This window comes from Colias philodice, chromosome 20, assembly GCF_061535455.1.
Source record: "Colias philodice isolate Cphi_HAF_F1 chromosome 20, ilColPhil1 Martin Lab GWU primary, whole genome shotgun sequence".
Taxonomy (NCBI): Eukaryota; Metazoa; Arthropoda; class Insecta; order Lepidoptera; family Pieridae; genus Colias; species Colias philodice.
Genome location: NC_143105.1, coordinates 4,004,146 through 4,025,035, shown reverse-complemented (window position 1 = coordinate 4,025,035; position 20,890 = coordinate 4,004,146). Strand labels below are relative to the sequence as shown.

The 20,890-nt window shown below is 32.2% G+C and overlaps 1 protein-coding gene across 1 annotated transcript in view; it reads left to right on the top strand.

The window, feature by feature from the left end:
• The window catches only part of shg (DE-cadherin), a 177,631-nt gene that overhangs the window by 116,471 nt on the left and 40,270 nt on the right, over nucleotides 1-20,890 (top strand). The window contains exons 2-5 of the mRNA XM_089707920.1: nucleotides 18,690-18,772; nucleotides 19,303-19,425; nucleotides 19,560-19,685; nucleotides 19,949-20,098. Coding sequence (XP_089564046.1) covers nucleotides 18,690-18,772; nucleotides 19,303-19,425; nucleotides 19,560-19,685; nucleotides 19,949-20,098 — 482 coding nt within the window. The remainder of the gene's footprint in view (nucleotides 1-18,689; nucleotides 18,773-19,302; nucleotides 19,426-19,559; nucleotides 19,686-19,948; nucleotides 20,099-20,890) is intronic.

The window sequence follows — 20,890 nt, the reverse complement described above, 5'->3', positions numbered from 1 at the left end:
GCAGTCGTAAAAGTAACCCAAATCATGGGGATTTTTATCCGATTGCATCGTTAAAAACAGTTACTTGATCCTTTGTGAATGAGCTTAAATTAATTTGCAATGCAAATCTACAGTTACTCACGTACCATGGATTTATTATTATATTACGTACCTACTTAAAAATTGGAGTTATAGTTCATACTATAATAATTAATCAATTAGTTATACATGCCAATTGAAACTATAAAAGCCTATTTCTTTTCCAAAAAAGGAACCCTGCCGAACTACACCATTATTATGTCCTGGCAGTGTCACGTTTTCAATAATCCATTAGACATTTTAGACAAGGGTCCGAATTCCGTTGACCTCTAGGCCTTCGAGTCTGATGCATGACCGGGGCGGACCAGATGTTTCTTGTGCTGAGTCACCAACCAGTCCTATGAGCATGCGTATACCTTTTAATTTATCTGGTTTGGTCGTGATTTACTGTAATAAAGTTTTTTCGAAGATGCTGGAATGTTCTGTAAAAACGTAGAATTTATTTTGTATGTCATTACCAGTCAATGCATTAAAGGTACTTATAAAAAGCTAATAATAATTACAGGTTTTCACTAATTTCTTATACTCGTTAATGATACGTTTGATTCATATTGTCGATTTATTATAAACTAGCTTTCCGCCCGCGGCTTCGCTCGCGTTTTCAAAGAAAAACCCGTTCCCGTAGGATTTCCGGGATAAAACCTATCCTATCTCCTTTCTCGGGTATCAAAATATCTCTATACCAAATTTCATGCAAATTGGTTCAGTAGTTTAGGCGTGATTGAGTAACAGACAGACAGACAGAGTTACTTTCGCATTTATAATATTAGTATGGATTATTTATATTAACCGCTTTCTGGTTAGGCGTTTATTTGCGAGGTAATAAATTCAAGCGTCGGTTTTGTCATAAAAATCCGTGTAAGTCATGTAATTTAATTAAGAACATTGGCCATTTTATCACGATAGTTACAAGGAAAAACTTAGAGCAAAATAAATACAAGTGGCAATATCTTACATCAGTATTAACATAACTGGGGTGAAAAGCAGCATTCCCGAAGTTGGGCCTTGAATTTGAACTGGTTTGCACGGGTGTTTCGCAAATTCCAGCAAACCAGTTCGGGACGCTCAAATTCCTTATTGAAGTATGTTGATCTAGAAGTTTCTAGCGCTAGTACCATGGCTGACATGTCATTTCATAGTTTGATGGTATGTGAAGTCAATATTTGAGAACGTATATTACAGTGTTGAATATCATAGGAGACGTTTTCAAATTCTACTTCAGTATCCAGTGAGCTTTCAATTCGTGATATTCAATCAAAAAGCCATAACAAAAGAAACATTCATATCGATGAAGAAACAATAAAACAGGACACTATATTTTAGCTTCCATTCCGCGTACCTATCCAACAAAATATCAGCCACAAACAAAAATAGCAATTCCAAATTTCACGTAGGCATACATCAGACATGCAAAAGGCACAAAAGCCGGGAGATAAAGTGGTCCACGGCAAAGCTATCCAAATCGATTGTACACACGATATTGGTCGAACACCTGACTATCGACAGGTGTGAGCCATCTGCCTTTATTTGGCTTCATTTTTTAGGCTCTTTCCTTTTTATGCGTCTGCTATTGGTCATATGTACAGTACCCCTACCATGAGTTGACATAGTTAAATCGTCTGACGTAACTACAATAGTAAACGTGAATAGTTCACGAGATTATTTTCCGTGAATGACGTATCTATCATCGAATAGTTATAAACTATGACATATGTCAAAATTAGAACTCATGGTGCAAAAATTGTATGGTTACTACAGCGAGTGTAGTATAGTTTACTATACGTTATCTACTGTAGTATACTATAATGCACCTCATGGTAGGCTTTTTAGTTCTAATACGGCACACTAGGGGGCGCTGTACCAAATTTCATACAAACCGCTTACTACAATCGCTAGCGAGTATCGTGTGCGTAAACTCATGGTAGACCTACAGATGGTGCATTCTTAATGCAATCTCGATCGCATTGATTTTATTATAATGCAGCTGATGTTTATTTTTTCGTCTGGTCAGGTATGAGAAACTTTTATATTCGTCTCTCAATTATTGTACAGGAAAATCATATCTTTAAAGTCTTTTAAAGTGTAATAAAAATAATGGGATATTTTAAATATGATTACAATTTTAATTTCTTCCTTGAATTATACTATTTCTATTATCTATTATTACACTACTAGAGGGGAAGAATAGTATATTTTTATTATGTAGTATTTTACAAATTTACATGTGTGTACTTACTATTTAGCTATTTTGTAAAATATTTAACATCAGAGAGATGAAAGATTTATAACGACAAAGACTCGAGAATTTCACATCACCCAAAATATGTGTTAAGGGTATGGAATATTCTGACAAATTTTAATTTTTCGCGCTCGAAGGACCATCCTAATGTTACAATATCTAATTTTCGTAACATAAAGGTCCCTGTCAAACATCAAAGTTCTTTGTGATAATAATGGGCGATATTAATTAAATTTATGCTAACGAGACAGTCGGATGTCCCAGTTTCCTGCTTGTCAATAATACTTGTACCATTTTGTAGATATAAAGCTTTCTGTATTTTCAAAGTGAAATTTTTCGTGCATAAATTTGTCCTTAAATAGGTAGCGTTAATGTGAATGAGACAACATTTTAGCTCCAACTGGTTTTAATATAACTTATTTCACATGCGGCATTATCACTATTGTCAGAGCTATAAGCATCTATAAGCAGTCTTTTTGTTTGATGCTTTTGAGTTGAAGTATAGTTTAATACTGTTATTTTACGTTATGAGACAATTTTTTATTGGAGTTCATAATATTTTCTTTTCACTGAATTATTTTTCATTATAACCACAGCAATTTTGCTGAACCCACTACAATTATAATATTATTTACATCTCAATCATTCATTTTTGATACAAAGTCAGTAATCTCGGGTCTAATATATAAATTCTTTGTTACAGGTAAGCGTGCGTCATCGATGAGACACTGCACAGGAATGCAGTTGTTATTACCGCCGGTCAAGGCAGTACTTCTCCTTTTATGTTGCCAATATTGACCTTATAGGTGGTATAATTTTAACTATAACAAATTTAACTACCTAATAATTGTTAATGTGGATAGAAAATGTTAGAAATAACGTCAAAGATTAGTGAATAGATTTTCTTATGATATACCCCCGGATAGGTATAAAAGGTCATAGAACAGAAAGTCTGGAATTATTGACATCCATACTTAATATTATAAATGCGAAAGTAACTCTGTCTGTCTGTCTGTTACTCAATCACGCCTAAACTACTGAACCAATTTGCATGAAATTTGGTATGGAGATATTTTGATACCCGAGAAAGGACATAGGCTACCTTTTATTGCGAAATATGTACCACGGGCGAAGCCGGGGCGGACCTCTAGTAACTTATAAATCTAAATTTCAAATAGCTGATCATCATCTATATATAGTAGTCAGGTTAACATTCCCGCTAGCGAAAAAAGTCATACTATCCCGTATGACTAATTGCATTCCTCAAATAAACCAAGTATAAAGGACATTTTTGAGTGTCAATAGCCACGTGCTAAACTATATTAGTATTGTTCAATAGTTGAATACTCCATGATAGCATTGAATGGTCCGATTTAGTCTCAGATAGCCTTATTGTCTGACCATTGTCCATCTCCACTGACACGCTTCATCGGCTAAGAACAATATGACTTTAATATGTTAAAATAAAACACATTTTAAAGGATACAATTTGTATGAAAATGAGGGTAGCTTTGACCAAAATTTGTCTTCATCTTTCTTAAAGAAACATTATGGTTCAGTGCCTAACTGTGTAAATTTAATAAATTAAATATTAATACAAGAAGGAAAAGGAATAATTTATAAACGCGCTTAATGAGTTCTGCATAAATATTATATAAATCACAAAGCAGAATAAAAGCATTGATTTGGTACTATCATTAATAATGAATTACATTTTCTAATGGACTCCATAGAATTAATAACATTAACTCTATAGATGGCATTAATCACTTAATAATTTTTATTTTTTTTGTTTTAAGGACCTTTGAATGCGATTTGCTTATTATATTATTTATTACAAACAGAATTCAATATTTGCGATATCAATGATATTAATAGAGGTAGCCTTGTTTGTCCGAATTCCATTTATCGGAACATAAAATAACAAAATACCAGAGAGTAAACCACATTTATACCGAACTCGTTCCATGTATTGAAATAAATATAATGCAAAATGAAAATAAATGAAAAAATATTAGTGTGCATGTCATCGCAAGGAAAAATGAAATACAACTTTTGATTGCTGAGTAAAAATATTCCGCAATTTCAGGAATGACATTTTGCACAGATATAAATTTTAACGTAGAATATTTAAAGAGATTTTTTATTTATGTTTCGTTGCAAATTTGTGTTTTACTAAAATACTGTTAATTGAATATGACGATTTATAATGGCTAAATTTAATTATTTGAACTGGTTGTTAATTTTTAAGTTTATAATATGATTCTTGTTTGCAAAATAACCTTCCTTAACGATTCATATTATAATATTTTAGTCAAATCATAAATTATTATGTATTATAATAAGTTAAAACTTAAAAGCACTCATTTACTGCGTTTGTTTTGCGTGCATGTTTCTGACATACATTATCTTCGGTATTTATAACGTCGCAATGCAATCTTATTAGTTTTATCAAAAACATCAACCTAAATTGCTTATTAAATCGAGCATTATAATACAGCTGCACTTTAAAGATTTCAGGACTGGATTAAAATTTTTAATTGAAATTTAACCTTTGAATGGTTAACATAAACGAAACTTAAATTCAATTATCAATAGGAATTATCCATTATTATTTGCATAGGTTTATCTTATTTCAGAGGTTTCAAATATCGACTGTAAACTACATTAAGCGCAAGACACTATCACAAACTATGCAAAAATAGTGGTAACAGCATACTACCCTGGGGGACACCAAGCAATCCCATTACACCAGGATATGTATAAATCATCGGTCAAGATACGTTGCCAACGACCATACCGGAAACTACGAAACCGTTCAATTACCGCAGGAGATTAACCGATAGATCGAACAAAAGAGCAAAATCCCAACGTCTACATTGTTAAAGGCGTTACTAAAATCTGAAAGACACGTAGTGATGTGTTTTCGTCATCGGCCACTAATTAAAGCTCAAACAACACCGGGGTAACCTGTTTAGTTAAATATAGAAGAATTGTGCATTCAAGTAGTTGAAGCGACATCTGGCAACCTCAAATTACGTTATTTATTGCCTCTTGAAGATCACCTTACAGTGATTATACCACGTGGGAGTAATTTGTATTATAGGTTTGGATTTCGGTTTAAATGTAATAGCTGTTCCTTTTTTGTCTCCATTGATCTCGTGTTTACCTTACTTTCCACGTGTGGTGTGCCTACGCGCCTACGTATAAACCTACGTAATGGTGTGAAATTTATCAATAAAATTCATTATTTCGCTTATTATAAATGTATTTGATGATAAAAGTAAGAAAAATGGGATGATGATTATTATCAGTATATTCGTTGTTGTTTTAACCTTGTGAATCGATTTGGCACATTTTTTTTAATGTAAATACAATCGTTTAATCGTACAAATAAAATAGATTATTTAATATAGTTTTATGTAATATTTAAATATTAAATATTACGGGCTCATTACTATTAATAATCATAGTTCATCTCATTCAGTGAGTACTCAACATTATTCAGTAATCCATGAACCAGTATAATATATTAAAACGAATATGGTTATGTTCATGAGGCTTGAAACTTCAAAATTTTCTGCAAACAACGTCAGGGTAAATAGCAGTGAATATCCAAAAGCACATTCACTCAACAAGACGATACAATTGAGCCTTTATACAAACAACTTGACGCTTAACACTCACATTAACGAATGTTTATTTTGTTAAGTGGAAGCTTAGGGATAATTATTGTTATTGTTCGCTCGAAACATGAACACGTGCCCGTAATATTCAAAATTAATATGTCGAGACCGATAAACTTGATATGTTTTTATTTTCATTAGACGTTGTTAGTCAGATTGATGAATTGGATTTTGTGGCGTTAAATAGAAATGCAAGCCACATAAAATAATTATTTCCGTGCATTGATGCCTCATGCCAGGGGAATTCGGTTTTAGTGATATTTAATGATAGAGACTGCTCATTTTTATTTTTATTCAGTGTAATAAAGTCGCTTGTTAAACTTTGCGATGCTCTATTGTCAGATAATTTGACTGTCTTACTTTTAAAATAAACAAGAATAGACTTTCTCCAGACGCAACTAAGTTTATTTTTACGAAGCATGTTTATATACTGACCCCCATCTGGTATTAGCAGTGCATTTTACATCGTATCCGATGCCTGTTTCCAATAAAACAATGATTGACTCCATACTGCCAGAACGTGACCAGAATTTAGCATCCAATTTTATACGCGAGCGTAAAAACTCATGCATTCATAACCCTACTATATTCACACAGAATACCTTATAGCGGTACAATAAATTTTGTATACTGGTGATTTGATTTGGTACTGATATGAGTATATTTTAGTCTGTGGTGTTTGTCAGACACTTTTCGAATGAGGGCTGTGTTTACATACTTTAACGTTATGTGCTAAATGTGGAGGCAATAAATTCCAGTTGACCGAATTTTATCCTTTTTAAAATGCTTTTGTGATTCAAATTCTGCTGAATATTTTCACAGCAGCAATCGAAGTGACAGTTCTAATTTCCGCCGCAATCATTTTATACAGAATTCTTTTGAAATTCACTTCTAAAATGAAATAACTTTTATAGATCTTTGTCAGACCGGAATATAAAGCTGAGTTTTGAATCATTCTACACAAATTTGTATTTGCCTATTCACATTCAAATCAAAATTTGATCAACCGCAGCCTGACGTTAATCCATCGATTTCTCTTGAATTTGATATCGAAGTCCCAAGTACTCATAGTCTATTAATTAGTTAGTGTTTACGTGGGAACGATTTAACAGGTCTACTGGGGATCCATTAAGAGCAAGGATTATCTTAGCCCCTTGCGTGTTACTTATTAACAAGGGTGAACTTTGTGCTCACCTAATCCTAATTTATAATTATTGGCAAATTGCGTAATACGAGGTAACTATTGTTGGGGGTGTTAATGGAATTTTTGAAGAGATTATAATCGAGATTTGATCGGTAGACATAATCGTATTAAATTGAGGATAAAAAGGAGAAAAATTAAAGGCTTAAAACAAATTGCTTTCCATCAAAATACCAGTATTCTTTAACGGACTAACTCAATATTCAAAACTCTACCGTATAAAGTATGGCAAAAATTTGCCCAGAAACAAAATAAAAACCGTTCATTTAATGTAACATTAAAAGCTCACTTAACCACTACACCAAATTGGTCAAAACGTATTGAAATATTTAACATTGCAACAAATTCAAATTACGTTTTCATTCCACATAGAGCGCTAATTAAACCAATTATTAACTCTCCGAACTATCTAAATTTAAAATGTTATAACAAAGTCCACCTTACATAGTTGCAATTACAGTTAATTAAGTATCACACATGTAGGATGCAGGTTCAGAAGCTTTAATTAAAACTACTGGGATAGCGTTTTCGTGTGTCCATTTTGTTTTCATTACCATTAAACAGTGTTCGATTTATCTTCGTTATTCCGTAATGGTCTGTGTTCGACTCATTATGGAGCTAATATTGAGTTGCAGTTGGAAAATCTTAACGAAATAATGGTCTTTTAAAAACATTTTCTCTCTAATGTTTGTTGTTTCTTCTTTAGCGGAAGTAAGTTTGATTGTATTAGTATAATACGACTACGTACTTATGGAAGGTTTGTGTAGGTATCTATTAAAAAAAATATATGCTTTTCAGATTAGTTCTGAGAATGCATACTAGTCCGGGATACATCGCCCATTTTTGCAAGTGATTACTATCAAGCTAATTTTTCGTGAGTAGCTTTATTTTGATGAGATGCCCAATAATTTCATGTACGAAACTCTCGATTGTGGTAGCTTACAGAGGTAACAAGGATAAAAATTTTTGATTTGACGGTTCTCAAATATTTATTACGCAATTTGTAGGACAATATGTCTGTTGAATTATATAAGTATTAAATAAGTGAAAATAAAAAAATCAGCTGGTTAGTAATCATTTATGATGACTTCGTTATCGATACACATTGGAAAGGGGGACTCTTTGATCAAACCATAGATTTTGTAGGACAAATATTTTTTCGAATAATTTAGATAATTATCTTGAGATTGAACAAAAAAAAAACATTCAGTTAGTAATTAATATTTGAGAACCATCAAATCAAAATATTTTATCCTTGTTTCCTCTGGTAGCTACCACAATCGAGAGTTTTGTACATGAAATTATTGGGCATCTCATCAAAATAAAGCTACTCACGAAAAATTAGCTTGATAGTAATCACTTGCAAAAATGGGCGATGTATACTATACGCTAGACACAAGACATAAGAAATATCTTTCGTAGTTTAAAATTAGTATCACGTATAGTTGTTGTAGTTCTATTAATAATAATACCTTAATATATTATTTTTATTTTTTATACAAATATATTATGTACCTAACTATACTGCCGTCGAAAGAAAAAGGGGCACAACTAACATTTTTTGAAAAATTGAGTTATATACATATTTGGAATCAGGAAAAAAAGGCGCATCTGCTCAATTTTTTGTAAAATTTTATCTCCAAGGAATTCGGAGATAAAAAGGCACAAATGACACAAATATTTTCGTTTTATGAAATTAAAAGGTGTTAAAAGGCACATTTACTACAATTTTTTCTTAATTACAAAGAAAAGGCACATATATACGTAGATGTGACTTTACTTCATACAGATTTTTACTAAAAACTACTTCAAAAGGCACATCTACAACATAACACAAAGAAAAGGCTCAAATGCCAGATGTGTGGCCAGATGTGCCCTGTCTACTTAATAAAAGATCCTTGCATGTTTCAATTAATTAACGTATAAAAGGCACAAATAACGAGTTGTGCCTTTTCTTTTAACTATTTGCGATTAGGGGTGAGGAAAGGAGGGCAGGGTTCGGTCGAAACGCGCCAGTTGTGCCCACAGTCAATTATATGCCTTTTCTTTGTAGTAAGTGGTTTTAACGCGGTTCTACGCTATGAAGCAGAATATGGTAAAAACTTTAAACCCAATTATCTCAGTTCCACCAAAATGCTAGATGTGCCCCTTTTTCTTTCGACGGCAGTATAACAGAATATTGTTTAAAGACTGAACAGTTATCTACAGTAAATTTTAAATTTTAAATTTAAAACTTCATTACTGTTCGTAGCTCATCCTACCCTATATTATAAATACATCTCAATATAAGAGTGGGACGTTAATAAATATACAATAATCCTGCTATATTCAGAAAATTATCATAAAAGACGTCGAACACTTAAAATTCCGATTGTACTAAACGCCATTAGCTTAACACAAATCTCTGTCAAACTTATGTCAGTGGAATTTATGAAGTCATTTATTAATGGCCGTAAAGGTTCATAAATTATTCCTTATTAGCTGTTACGTTAGCTTTGGCTTGCTCCTTGAGCGATTTGTTGATGGGTTGTAAATTGTTGGGAGTTTTATTGCTACAAGGCATATAAAAGTCGAGTTTACAAATGTATTGTCTGCTATACGAAGTTTCTTATAGGCATCAGGATATTTCATACTGTATATTGAACGTTTTTATGTATATCTGTGGTAAGACTATTGGCAACTCATTAGGTATATGCTGCCCGCGACCGGGTATCTGAAATTTAGTTTTTAATTTTCTAAGAATTTAAGGCCCTTTATTTCGTTAAGCCAAATTGATACCCTTTTCAATTCTTTAAGACTTAGTCATCTTGCTTTTGACCATATTTTTATACCTTGATTTCATTAGGCCCAGCGTTAATGCATTTAACACTTGCGAAAGATATTCTTTCATTAAATAAAAGAAGTTCGATTTGTTTTTAGGCCCGTGATGTTTTTCAGGAAGTTTCAAAAAATTTTTTTTACGAAAAATGCGTGGCCGAACTCAAGCAATTTATCATCGCTCTACGGAAGTTGATAACTACAGCTATCGAATCCCGTCTCATGATCTAATTTTCTATTCTTTATTTTATGTTATATTTCTTTATAAATACTAAGCATTTTTTTACTTAGTATAAATTAATTGTTATTTAAACCATACGAAACATTTTCTTCTCTCTCGTCTTACATCTGAATACTAACCTACTTAAAAAGAAACATTCCCAATGATGATTCACACACACACACATACACACTGATAATTCATAGTGATAATACACATAAACACCCAACACATGCACAAATACGTTGATGAATCACACACACATTGACAGCTCATATACACACATACAAATAACACTTTCCCTCGCAAACAGCGACCCGTGACCATCGATGGGCGGCGAACTGGGACGTCCATGGGAACAAGGGAAGTGTGGTAACACCTAAATGATTACCTTTTTTGTATTCATGGACTCAGTAATCGAAATTGTTTTATATTTACACACGCATTTTTGTTTTTTTCAATTGGTATTTGTTTTTTGAAATATCTCTTGGTATAAAATTATTTTCCATTGTTTGTTAGATATTATGAATACAGCTGATGGAAATATAAGTTATTTTTACTGTTAGTTGCAATACTTTACTCATGTTAAATTATATCGAGCAACTATTGCTTCATTTAAATAAAGCTGGCTTCAACATCTCTATATAATTTCCCGTTTTAAACGGGAAATTATATAGAGATGTTAATGACTTGAAATCAAAAGTATCTGCCTGTATTCACAAAACCACGTACTCTAGTCATTTTGATTAAAATCTCTCTAAATAAAACGTTATCACGTTTTATGTTGCAACCGTTCCTTATCTCAGACATAACAAACGCACGCAACTGTTACACAATTAAAATGCCTTATAAAACAATATTAACATTTACTTCGCCGTGGGTTGATAAATCTTTCCCAGTCTTTTCCCGACTGCGACAAATTAATTAGGCCTATGAAGAAACCGCTTTTACCAATCCTAAAACAATTTATCTTAAGGTACGCTATTTGAGCTTTTTGTGCCCGATGATTGTCTCGCGAATTGTTTTTGTACGATTTATAAATAAAAGGGAAGCAAAATATTTGTGTTTAGTAAAACATTACTGAGATACAGCTACAGCTGTTTACAACTATTGAAACAAGGCAAAAAAAAAGATATTTGAGCCGCAAGGAATTTAAATCAATATTTAGTTTTATTCATAAACTATGTTATGGATTTAATATGTCACCGCCAAAGCTTTCGATAACAAAATATATGCCTGCTTAATCCTAAATAATCTCTGACAGGCCACTCTTCATTGCATTTATATTAAATATCATTCGTGGCTGTAAAAACAGTATGGAATTTCTGCATATTTAAATATGAAACTTTTATGAAGTTCATAAGCTTCCAGCGGAATAAAATGGTACCAACAATAACAATATTTAATCGCTCCGGATTGGCAGAAAACTTGGGTTCGTATCCCTGATCGAAATTCTTATATTCTATGAAAATTTATATAATAATATCTAATCTCTTAATTTTGGCGCTTTGATAGAATAGTAAACATAACATAGGCGAAATTAAACACGTAACTCATAGCGATTGTGAATAAACTAGTCACCTTTGCCGTAAAATTGACAAGAAATCCAATAAGGCACTACGCAACGTGACTCCAACTAGCGCGTAATATTATCACTACATGCGTTCATTAACCTGCTACATTTCGCCATATCAACACATCTAAAAACAACCCTATCCTTTAGCACTAGAGTCTATATTACTTTGAACAAAGCTAGCCATAAAAACCTTTATTTCTCAAGGTAATTATCTCGCACGTTCCTACTTTAATCATACGTCTCGCGTGTAGAATGTTTTGTTTATTGCCGAAAGTTCTGAATGTCTTTAACGTGGACATTTTTAAGATGAGTGAAATTTTGATGACTTTTTTATAAGCCATTCGTCATATCATTGTATAGATTTAGTACATAGTACATAAATTACATAAATCCCATAACAGGGTCGCCATTGGAATGTCTAATGCAATGGTCTAAAACAGTTGCACTGTTAAATAATATCCAATAGCCAGTAATTATTTTAACATCGTATCCTAGACAATAGACACCAACATAACAGTGTTATTACCAAGACAACAATAGCTTAATGCGTTTACCACACGCTTCTCTAAAAATCAGTAGCACAAAGTAAATGTTAAACAAAAATTAAACCTCAAAAACGAAGCACCTAAGTCCTCAAGAAACGCTGTTAATCCAAGCTTTTTATTTAAACCGACGATAATTTCAAAGTGAGTAAATTCTAAATGAAAATTAGGTCTTGACCCCTTAAGAAATTGGTACAGTGTTCGGAGCACCTAGCTACTTTTGCTTCAATTAATTTAAGGCTTAATTAAAATACGCTGTATTAACAAGAGAAAGGGTAAATGAGACAACGTTTGTCTTTCTCTTAATCGGATGAGTTTGTGCTGAAAACTTTTTGCATACTAAATAAACACGACACAATACAATCTAGTTAGTGATGATGTAAATGTATGTTGATTCTTGCACTTTCTTTCGTTTTTCGTGCACTATAATTGTCTTTGTTCTTCATAGTGCTTATAATAATTTGTTTCTGGAAACTTCTTTGAATGAGTTAATTGGCCCGGTTTGGGTGTATAAAGTGGGTAATTTACATGTTCACAGCGATACGGTCTTTGTATTTGGTTAGTTTCTAAATTAAAATGTATGACTGCAATTTCTAGAAATTTATAATAATATGCATGCGTTTTGCAATTTTGCAATTTAACTAGTGTTTATTGCGAGCGTTTCTCCGTGTTTTACTTCTATTCAGAGGATATTCATAGATAAGTAACGTTATTAAAATAATTATACTATCCACGCTAAAAGTGTTGCATTTTAGAAGAAATTTAGTAAAGATAATACTTTTTTGTAATATAAAATACCTAATGTTAGTTATAAATAATCCCCATGGAAAAAACGAGTGCCGGATTTATGACATTTAATATATTATACAGTTATCTTGTATGTTGTGACCTTTTGATGGTAATAAAATAAAATTATTATCACCCATATGTACATTACATACCTACATTATCTATATATATTTTTCTTTAGTTACCTGGTAGACAACTATTTTAAAAATAGTTATATATCCATACTTATATTATAAATGCGAAAGTAACTCTGTCTGTCTGTGTGTTACTCAATTACGCCTAAACTACTGAACCAATTTGCATGAAATTTGGTATGGAGATATTTTGGTGCCCGAGAAAGGACATAGGCTACCTTTTATTGCGAAATATGTTCCACGGGCGAAGCCAGGGCGGACCACTAGTTACCTATAATTGCATAAAAATTATTAAGCTTGCATTGAAAGATCGGTGCAATACCACCTTTCATGCAGCAAACGCTTCATAGATCAGTAGCAGATAATAACAAATCTCATTTTCGAAGAGAATTTTGTAAGGAAATTGCATCCATTGAGCTGACCTTTTGACCGTGTAAAATATGTTTCTATGCACAATATCAAAGGAAATGAAGTCAAATCCTGCAAATCGCAGTTGTTATTATACTTTTACTTAAATTTCCTTATTTTGATGCTTCTATCTCGTGTATTGTATTCTTTTGCATTGTCTAATTGATAAAATTGCTATGCCAGGCGTTAATTGCTCTAAATAAAAAGGACCTTATTCTAAAACCAGTATTTTTTTTATTTGGGTATTTTTTTACGAATTAATAAAGGGATTTTTATTTTCAAGATATGTACCTTTCAAATGCAAGGTGTTTCGTCGAGCACTTTCTAACATTAATTTCTGTTTAGGTGAATAGTGACGTAACATTTAAAACAAAAAATGATAAATACATCACAATGAACATCACCAGAAATATGTTCTATACAACAACAATTCTATGCAACGTTTTGCCGACACATTTTATTATAAATAACTCATTGTATACGCACCAAATAGTCCTGATGCAAAATCAATGAGGGGATACCAGTGTGGGCGTTATCTTTGTGAGATGTCTTCAACTTTGCCCTTATCATGTTTAACATTATGGTACATTTTTATAAGGGAAGTGCAAGTTAGATAGCTATGTAAATCCTTTTGCATATCATAATATGACAGCAACGTAAATAATCTTTAGAACGTGGTCATGGGAAGACTATTGCAAAAGTCGGAATTGAGTAATGAATAAATAGCGTTTAAAATCCGTTAAAAACTCTTGAATTTCTAACCTCTTCTACTATTTCCATCATTAAAAAAAAATACTAAAGTACCTACCACTGAAAATTAACGTAGGTACCTACAATAAAAAAATACAAGTCCATTTCGCGTTAAACGCTCTAACCTCCCAAAATAAAAGACACAAAGTATTTTTACCAACCGTTTCGCTTTATTTTTCGACCGAAGTGTCAAGAGTGTTGACACAATAGATGAGTGCCTGTCGATTTCAAGCGACCCTTCATTAAAGTGGCCCTTTGATTGTACCGCCATTTTTACGTGTAAACGTTTAATTTTTTGGTAAAATGGATATTTAATACAGAGCTTTGTAAAACTGTAAAACATGAAATACATAAATATATTGGAAATAGCTTATAGATATGAACTTAAATTGATAATCCTTCCTACGGTTGCCTATAGCCAATAATATTAAAACATTTTTAAACTACAGAACCCTAAAAACAAATTTGTGTATCACGATTGTTATTATCATATTTATCTTAAATACCAAAATATAAAAATTGTCAGTTATAAAATTGTCTTTCCATATCACATTTAAAGAAACAAATACACGGGCACAAACGTTCTCATAGGCCATCGACATCCACCCACACTTGAATATTCAAATTAGTCTACACCCAGCCCTTTCCGAAAGAAGCCTAACAAAGGAACTGGGGAAAAAGCTAGGTTTCGTAAACGCTTTGTCTGCCAATATCGGTTTTATTACACACACATATGACATACTTCTCGACGTTTGTGTGGCCCGTAATTTGATATGGATCCGTGAAGTGGCCAGTGAAATTGACGTCGAATGTCTGTGCCTCTTTGTTGTTACAAATAAATGTTTTTGCGCTCCTGTATCAAGTTTTTCTAGATCTATCTATACATCTAAAATATCATCAATAAATTTACTAAGTTTAAATTGGTTCAACTTTAAAATAAAAAAAGCAATCATCAAAATCGGTTCACCCAGACGAAAGTTTTGAGGTTACAAACCCAAAAAGTAAATAGGTACTAGATAATAATAGAGATTCTTCTTTTTTTGAAGGCGGATGAAAATAATGAGAAAGAAAACATTAAAACAATTACGTAAGCTTAATATTTCACGCTATATGTCTTAACTTAACACACACGCAGAAAGCAAAACATTGACTTCGTAATTGTTCTCTGGGGTATAATATATTCGAGATTGAACTTTAAGTAACATTTAAGGAACTCTGCATTAATTACCAACGTAATTTCTTCTATAAGTATATTAATTAATTCGATATTTACATTTTTCTTTAAACGTAAGAACGTATTTAAATATTAATTATGAAATTACGACGGATCATATCAATACTAGTATAGTATTATATTATCTGTGATAAAAGTATTCAAAATAATAAACAACCTTTCGTTCTCGGAATCTAGATACTGGCCAGAAGAATTATTGTGAAAAAAAAAATGCTTTCAAATTTTTTATTTAATTTTATTCAGCGTTCCACGTTCAGACATAAAGACCGCGAAAGAAAAATTCTGTAGTGTGCTTTTGTTTATTTTGATATTTCACGAAACATTAATAAATGTAATTTATAATAAAAATCATTGCAACATTTTTTTTTAATATTTATTCGTTTTCGTTGCTGTAAATTTAATTTTATTGTCAGGATTATCGAATATTATTTAAAAACACATTATGTTTTAGATTCCAGGAACAGAAATCAGATAACCGCTTCTTTGATTAAAAATCTATTAATATCGATAATGGAATACAAATTACAATAACGCAGCGGAACATGGAGGCCCTTTGTGTTTGAACTTTCAATTTAAGATTGTGGAGCAATGTAAGGCTTATAGATCAAAGACGTTTTCTACCTTTGAGTGTGCTTACGCGTATATTCTAATACATTAATGCAATATTATATTAAGTACTCAATTTTGCTCGTCAATTCTAATTTCTATTATATTACGGGTGTATTAAGATATTGGTTCATTGAGCACTTTACGACTCCTCTTTATTTAACGTGTGAAAATATCAAAAAAGGGTTTTCTAAGTGAAAATGATGCCTTAGTTCTTTTATAATTTAAAGAAATGACACACGCCTCATCTCACAAGGGATCTTTCGATTCCACTATTTTTGCAATGTACGTGGTTTCAATAGGTTAATTGTATTTTTAACCGACTTCAAAAAAAAGGAGGAGGTTATCAATTCGGCCGGTATGTTTTTTTTTTTTATGTATGTACACCGATTACTCCGTGGTTTCTGAACCGATTTACGTGATTCTTTTTTTGTTCGATGCGGGATGGTGTCGAATTGGTCCCATAAAAATTTTATTCGGATAGGCCCAGTAGTTTTTATTTTATGAGCATTTTGGTCTGTATTTGTAAATGTTGCAAGTGCAAGTTTGAAGTCGGTTGTTTTTAACGCAGTTATTGACTTGTCCATTATCACAATATTTTCTCAACAAGAAAATTCTACACGAACATTTACAAGTTCGTCAAAAAGGCACCATTACTGCAGATGTAAACATATCTCATATTTCATACATGACATTTATTATACAATAGATGTACGAAAGATGAATTATTGTGCCTTCAGTAAACGAAGCAATAGGATCATTTGATTGCGTTGGAAACGGATATGGGACACCTATATCCAATATTCGGTTGTATTGTTTGTTGTGACGTCACAGTCTCCTCTATTTTTGTGTAGAGTTAAGGCTGTTATACACATAGTTATAAATAACATTCGATGAAAAAGTACTTTTGGAAATGGTTGTACCTACTTACCTAGAACTATTTAATAGTAAGTCAATTAAAATTAATTTTAAGACAGACTTAATTAATGATATTGAACTATTAAATATAGCTGTCCTAATAGGAATATCACAATCTAGCAAAATTTTTGTATTCTTATCGATATAAGTGTATAAAAAATGAATTGATTAAAATTTATATAATATTGTCTGTATAAAAATTAACAGTGAGTCAAAATCGAGTCTAAAGGATTCGGTTGTACATACAAACATGCAGGTGAAGCTAATAAAAGCGGGTAAAAAAATTCCACAACCGTTTTATAATTTAACACATAATTAAAACTATTAATCAATTGTTTAAACTTTTCATATCAAAGCTATTGTATTGATTTGTTTGTCCCTGTTTTCGGCACGAGTCAAACTAGTGCAGTTCGCGAAAGTTATTTCGTTGGCATATTCATGCATTTTAACACTGAACAAAACTATCTGCTATACGAACGAAAGCAAATAGAAATATTATACGCTTCTATCGTGAATAATGGCAAATATTATGAACTATTAATGAAAAAAACAACGAATTAGCTGTCCTTTAAAAATATTTCGAAAGAGTATACTTACCTAGATTCAGACAAAAAGTAATCATAGGTTAGGTAGCTACACATAATATGTAACATTTAACAAAATTTGCATAAGCTACATTCTTATAGGTTAACTAAATTCAAAAGCATAGAACACATTAAACGCTCTAAAATAATAACAGCATTACAAAGATAAAATACCAAAAATTCATATCGCAATACGTGTACCAATAAATACGGAAATATTCAGAACATTTGTACAGTGAAATTTCGCCAGTCGTTCCACTGTAAAGTCTATTACAATTCTAGCACAAATTACACATACCTTGGCTCGTTAAATATTGTTATTGTTCCCGTAAATTACATTTACGTTATCAAGAATAGAGTGCGAGGTACACGGGTTAATGTGGAATACCTTTATAGGTATTACTTCTTGCTGGCTTGTATAAATTAACTAATAATTCAAAAACCTTTGTAGTACCAAATTTTTTATGATAGGGAATTCTTTTTGCATACAAAACATTTGTGTGAAATATACCAAAACTTTTCAAAATTGCCTTTTTACGTTTAAAAGTAAAAATAATTCTATAGTTTGAAACTAGTGAAAACAAGTATTTAAACGTTTGAATATAAATTAAATAAGTATTCGACCCTTCTGTCCTATTTAACTTATCTAGTTAAGTGTAGCTTTTTGACTTGAGATAAATTGCGGAACGGAGTAAAATTGCAGTGGCCTTGTTGTGGCCTGTTTGAGACTTGCTCGAACTATGAGATAAACAAGTTTCATTGGTTTCATTTATTTAATTTAATCATAAGTTGAATAGTAAGAACAGTCACATAGTAAGCTTTCTTCATGCAATGTTTACTATGAAAAACTATGTTTGTTATGATTTCTAATTCAAAAATATTCATACAAACTTTTTTTTGTCCACAGTCAGAGATCATCCATCACACCACGTGACGAGGTTACGGCACTCGCGACATCTGGACGGGTACCTGCCATTGCACACGTCGGCCGTAAGTAACCCTCATTTAATCCATCAAAATCTAATTCATCATCAACATTTACCATACAATCCCTATTTCGATTAGCCCTCGAAGCTTTTTCCCTTTAGATTTCATCTTGATTTTGGCTTATTTTTAATCTATTCGTATAGTAATTGCATGAGTCGTATGTTCAATTACATGCATACTTAAATGATTTCATTATGCCTCACGGGGATTGATGTAAGTAATCTTCTTAACTGTAAGTTAAATCATATTCCATTTCTCTGTGCCTACAAATAACTCATAATTAATTTCCTCTTGATAAACCGAAGGAATATCGTAAGGTAAATTCTTGACACGTATAAATGTATTTATGGAAATAAGAACTTATATGTTGCATGCTATAGATGTGTAGATCAGTTTTATTTGAAAGTTACCTAGTTTTTGGTAGCTTTTGAGTTTCTGTTATATAGATATTACTGTTTAATTTAAATATGTGTAAAGAAATAATTATGAATACCATAATAATGACGGAGTTGCACACCCGACTGGGTTTTCAGTTTATTCCGGCGACATCGCCCAAGCTTGCTGTGAAGGACAACCACAAGCCCTTGTTCACGGAATGTTTAAACTACAAACCCACACTGAAAGAAGAGCAACCGCCTGGGACGTATGTCTTTACCGTGAGTATGAAATTAATATGTTTTAAAAGTTGTATTAAAAAATTAACGGACACTAATTTGAAGCTTAAATAATTGTGGACGTTTTAAAAGTAATAAACGAAGTGAAGCATTTAATAAAATATGTTTATTTCTAGGTCCATGCAGATGATCGCGATCCCCCAGATATGGGTGGCACAGTGACATACAAATTCGTGTCAACACCAGGAGAAAAAGAAAGATTTCATGTCAACCCAAAAACTGGAGAAATCACCACTGCAGATGTCAGTATTTTTGTGACTCCCATTATTTCAATGAAAATATCCCTATTCATTAAAATGAATGTAGAATGAAAAATTAATCTCCATATAATTTGTCAGATTCTTTTGTCGCCATTGTTTTTGAATTGAACTATTTTCGTACATTTCATATTTCATTTCAACTTGTCGTTTCTTGAAATTTTAAAAGCCGCAGAGCTTGAGCGAGGAATAAAGGTGGGTATTTTAAAATAAACATTTGCGCCGTTTAATTGACACGTGTTCTTCAGATTTTTGATCATGACGAGCCGTCCCGCGAGAAAGAAGCCTACATTACAGTTCGAGCCAGTGACAATGGACATCCTCAGCTCGATGATGCTTGTACCATTAAAATCCTCATCGAAGACATCAATGATAACCAGCCAGTCTTCGACAAAGTCGTAAGTACCTTTGGTGTTGAATTATATCCTGTCAAACTTAAGGTATGAATTATACCCACTGCAGACGTAACTGCTCGACGCACTGAACAATTGAATACAACTGCTATTAAGCACGACAAATCATCATCTTTCTTGTTAATACTTATGTTGTGTCTTTTAGGATTTATGTAAGCTAGATACTTAAGAGGTATGAATTTGTGAATATTATGTGTACTATGTATTACTTTTACATTGCATCATTCGTTAACTGTGACTAACTCTGCATTCGTTCATTAGCCTCAAACCGTGGCGCAGACTTTATTAACACTTGCCTGTTTTTCGAAGGTCTTCCGTGGAGATGTTTGGAAGGTTTGTCTTAAGAACAATGAATTCCACAAAATGAGAGAAAGCGTTTCGCACAAAGACTTAAACTTTTTACACTTGAATTTTAATTACTAACAATCGATTGTTACCATCGCTAACGTAGTTTGTGAAGTTTTTAGAATCGGTTTTAAAGTCATGATAACAATCGAGTTTATTTAAAAAAACATCTATTTCTACTTGCATGTTGCTGCATGTCTGATTTAGGATCGTAAGCCGCCACTCAAGGCGATATTGGTAATCATTTTATATGTGTGTTTATCTGATTCACCTTTTTTTGCACATTCGTAGTTGATGTGTTTTCTTTAGCTAGGCTGCTCTTTCCCCATAGTCGCATTTTATCACACTGCACGATTATTGATTATTTTCGGAAACTTTCTCTTAAGCTTGAGCATGCTTTGCGTAGGACATGTCGATGTTAATGGAGAGAAA